This window comes from Saccostrea cucullata, unplaced genomic scaffold, assembly GCF_032062105.1.
Source record: "Saccostrea cucullata isolate Sc308-1 unplaced genomic scaffold, CSIRO_AGI_Scuc_v1 ctg1512, whole genome shotgun sequence".
Classification (NCBI taxonomy): Eukaryota; Metazoa; Mollusca; class Bivalvia; order Ostreida; family Ostreidae; genus Saccostrea; species Saccostrea cuccullata.
The window spans coordinates 122,988-127,332 of NW_026923049.1; the positions used below are offsets into that span (position 1 = coordinate 122,988).

At 34.3% G+C, this 4,345-nt stretch overlaps 1 protein-coding gene across 1 annotated transcript; it reads left to right on the plus strand.

Moving 5' to 3' along the window:
- The first annotated feature begins 224 nt into the window (after positions 1 to 224).
- LOC134263022 (uncharacterized) lies at positions 225 to 1,898 on the plus strand. Its single transcript, XM_062745319.1, has one exon. It carries the CDS (start codon positions 225 to 227, stop codon positions 1,896 to 1,898), a length of 1,674 nt encoding a protein of 557 aa, XP_062601303.1.
- Positions 1,899 to 4,345: the final 2,447 nt, after the last annotated feature.

The following is a 4,345-nucleotide window of genomic DNA, read 5'->3' on the forward strand; positions in this document are numbered from 1 at the left end:
AAATAGTCATTAAAGGCATATACATTTCAAATGATTTGATATGATTATTTTATTTTCTATTTTTTTTCTATACCGCTCCCTTTGAAATGCTTGCCTTGTAAAGTCTGACGTCCGATGTCAGCTGTTCGTTGTAGTACTACGTTATTTTGCAAATATTCTGTTTTAGTAAAAGTCTATATTTGTCTTTACAGCATTATCCATATTATATGACTGAGCTACATATCATGGACCCCCGCACCAGCGCCCAAGAGCTTCTTCTTTGTGACCTCTGTCAAACAGCTGCATTACAGAGTCACTGTGAACTTTGTCAGATAAACCTGTGTAAGGCCTGTGTAGGGGACCATCTCTCTGATTCATCAAAAAGACACAATGTAGTGCCATACAAACATAGAACTTTTTCCGATTTCCCAAAATGCCAAAATCATTCCAAGAAACAATGTGAACTTTACTGTAAGAAATGTGACATTCCAGTCTGTACTACTTGCATCTCTTCAGGGAAACATACAGGACATGATTTATTAGATATGCGAAAATTCATTAGTTCTAAAACGGAGGAATTAGGAAGAGACTTGACGGAATTGGAGAAAGAATTCAATCCTGTATATGAAAAAATAGCATCAGATTTGAAAACTGAAAAAGCACACGTGGTGGGACATTTCGAAAAGCTGACAACAACAATCACACAACAAGGGGAAGACTGGCACAGAGAAATTAACATCATTGTCAACAAAAGAAAATCTGAAATCGGTGAGATGAAAGAAAAGTACTTGGCTTCGCTAAATGAAGAAGAAGAAAAAATTATGGAGATAACTTCTGACCTGAATGAAAGTATTCTTGAGATGAAAAAAATTCTGGACGCCAATGATGTCTCCCGAACCTCTGCATACAAATCCAGGAATGATGAATTCAGAAGTTTACCTCCTAAAATTAATATATCATTACCCAGTTTCTTCCCTCATCAGATCAACAGAGAACAGCTCTATCAAAGTTTTTGTTCTGTGTCTGCATTACCCATTACATCAGTCCCACGTGGTTACATATTGAAGACAAAAGAAGCTGTATCCTGTCCTTCACCCAAACCAATGCTTGATGAACCAGAGATCATCACAACAATAGACACTAGATATAATCCACTATTCAGTGTTACCTGTCTCAGTGATGAAGAAATCTGGACGTGTTGGAATACAGATATCATTAATTCCTATAATAAAGAGGGCAAAGTACTAAAGTTAGTGCAAACCAGTATGAGAATAGGGGACATAGCTGTGACAAATAGTGGAGATCTAGTTTATACTAATGATATAACAAGAACTGTAAACATTGTGAAGAATAGCCAGATACAAGAATTAATCAGACTACAGGAGTGGATACCATACTATGTCTGCGTCACCTCAACTGCTGACCTTCTGGTTACCATGCTAAGTAATGAAAAACGATCCATAGTGGATAAACAATCGAGAGTTGTCCGTTATTCTGACTCCAATATAGAGAAACAAAGCATTCAGTTTGACGATAAAAATGACCCTCTGTTTTCATATCATCACCTTAAAAACATTAGTGAGAACCGAAATCAGGATATTTGCGTGGCGGACTACAAAGCCAAATCAGTGGTTGTTGTCAATAAGGCAGGAACACTGCGATTTAGGTACAACGGTCATCCATATAATCAGAGTGGACCATTTAAACCACAAAGCATCACAACAGACAGCCAGAGTCAGATCCTGATAATAAACAATAACGACAATTGTATCCACATCCTAGATCAAGACGGACAGTTCCTCCGTTACATTGATAACTGTGATCTAAAGCGTCCATGGGGTTTATGTGTAGATAAAAAAGACAACCTCTACGTAGCAGAATTTCTCAGTGGTAAAGTGAAACAAATCAAATACATGTGAAATGAAATAATCCGAAATGTGATATTTATCCCATTTTTTCAATTGTACCTACTCGGGAAAGATAAGGGAATCCATGTCGAATGACCTTAAAGAAAAAAGAAATTAGAAATATTAACAATAAAAACGCTTTATTTAGACAGAATGATTTTTAGGATTTTGCATTCTAAGTTCTACTTAATATGTATGTAATCTATCTTTTTTTGCATTAATATACGTATAGTGTTTTTTTTATAGTGAATGTTAAGAAACTAACATGGATTTATTCATAGAGATTCATTTCTTTTGTTTAAACTTGAATGCATAATTGTTTTCTAACATTCTTTAAAGGCTGTTGTAAATATCGGACCTTGTTTCGTATATTAATTTATTATATGCATTTCTTTAAGTAACTATCATAAACAATTCTTAAATTGAGCGCAGGTAACTAAAACTGGCGATTACTTTTTTTTCGATTTGATTTGCTCGTTATTTCCTGATCAAGATGTAGCCAGGTGTTGGATGTTGGATCCACCTATCGGTATTTGTGGTTAGTTCATTGTTTGTCTGTCTTCGTTGTCATTCGCTGTCAGTGTCACGTGATCTAGTAGGATAGAGAGAAAGGGATGTATGAGAGAGAGAGTGAGTTGTATTCACTAACAAAACCTGTTTTTACTACCTGTCCGCCCATACCCATGCACACCGTCAAGGTAGCAGCACGCAAATTATGTATAGGATATAGGGCGATGTAGACTGGTAAGCTTTTATATATATATATATTCATAATTTCCAGTTGAATATATATTTAAGTAATTTAAATGTAAAGTTGGTGTAAAGTACGGATATTTAAAGTTAGTGAATTGTGTGTAAAGTATAAATGTTTCGTATTTTGTATGAATGTTGTAGGTTTATTATCCATATATAAAATATCAAAAAACCCAAGACTACTGTTACTGATCTCTACCGACGGGTTACAAAGACAAGGAGCACACGGCGGGTGTGACCGCTCAGCAAGGTAGCTCACTCCTCCATCGCACCTGATCCTACCTCTGTTGTTGTGGAGGTCCGAATTCGCTTTGCTCTTGTTTTATACTGTTTGATGGACTTTGAGATTGAATACTACGGAAGCCCGTTGTTGCCACGTAGGAAAAATATTTTATCTGGCGGCTACCACTTATTATTTGGCGGCCTTCACTTATGTATCTGGCGGCCGCCACAAAAATCATTTTGTAAAAGGTGTTATTGTATCTTTTTTGGGTTAAGAAGATGGATGTTGACACAACCGCTGCTTTGTGTTTTCATATGAGTTTTACCTACAAAGAAATTCTGTGTTCTCTGTCAGTAACTCATCGAATTGTTATTAGTTTAAGAACTCTGAATCGATTGATCACATCATGCAATGGAAAAAATAAGAAAGTTATTCCTTCAATATTTATATCTTGTGAAATGACCTTCCCTTGGCACCATTAATCTGTCCTTGACCTTAAAATTTTACTTTTACGTATAATTTCACAATTATATTACCAGAGACGAGATCTTTCAATAGGTAAAACAAATTTTCATTTCTTGACTTTGGCCTAAGGTTCGCTCCTTAGCTTTTGAGCATGCATATATTTTGTCTTGACCTGTATTTAAAATATACTAAATTATAGTTAAGGTCTTACAAACAATAAATTTGGATTCTATTATGCTAATTACACTATATTCATTGAAAACCCCACAATTAAATTCAATACCGCTATTTTATGTGGCGAGAGGATTTATAGAAGAAAATAATCAATTTTTCTTTTTCTGACGAATTCAGTATTTTTTTACAACCTGCACACAGGGTGATCTTGTGCAGTGGAAATTCTGTGCTGGTCCTAAATCAAACATTAAATTAATTCTCATGAATTCTATCATCAATTTTGGCAATAACATCAAATTTATCATGAATGACCATGAAAAAAGCCCACTTTAAGCTTTAAATTATAACTATTTTTGTAATATCTGAAAAATAATATCAGAGACCCCCCAGTTTTCATTCATTCCCTGAACATATAAGATAATTTTGATCATTCTACTTAAATTTTGAAAAAAAAATCCTTACTTTCAAATAACTTTATTGCTTTTCAAATTTTAAACTCCAGAAAAATATCAATTTCTGAGTGCAGAAAGGTCAAATAATTAACTGCGCGAAGTAATTTGAAACTATATTTAATGCTACAAATTTTCTAGATGAAAAAGACTGTTTTTCCCATAATTACTTTGGATAAAAAATGTGAAATAAAAAATTTGAAAAATTATAAATGTTATAGACGCAGTTACAGTGCAAAAAGGTCATATTAATTGCGTCGTAGTGCTAAAAGAAGCGCGCTATCCCTGATTTTTTGTTTGATTTTTTTTTAGTTTAGCTAGTAAGTGTGTAGATTCTAAAATTATAGTTGACGAAAAGTTCTCAATGCTTTTGATGACAGCAGCCAACCTCCTTT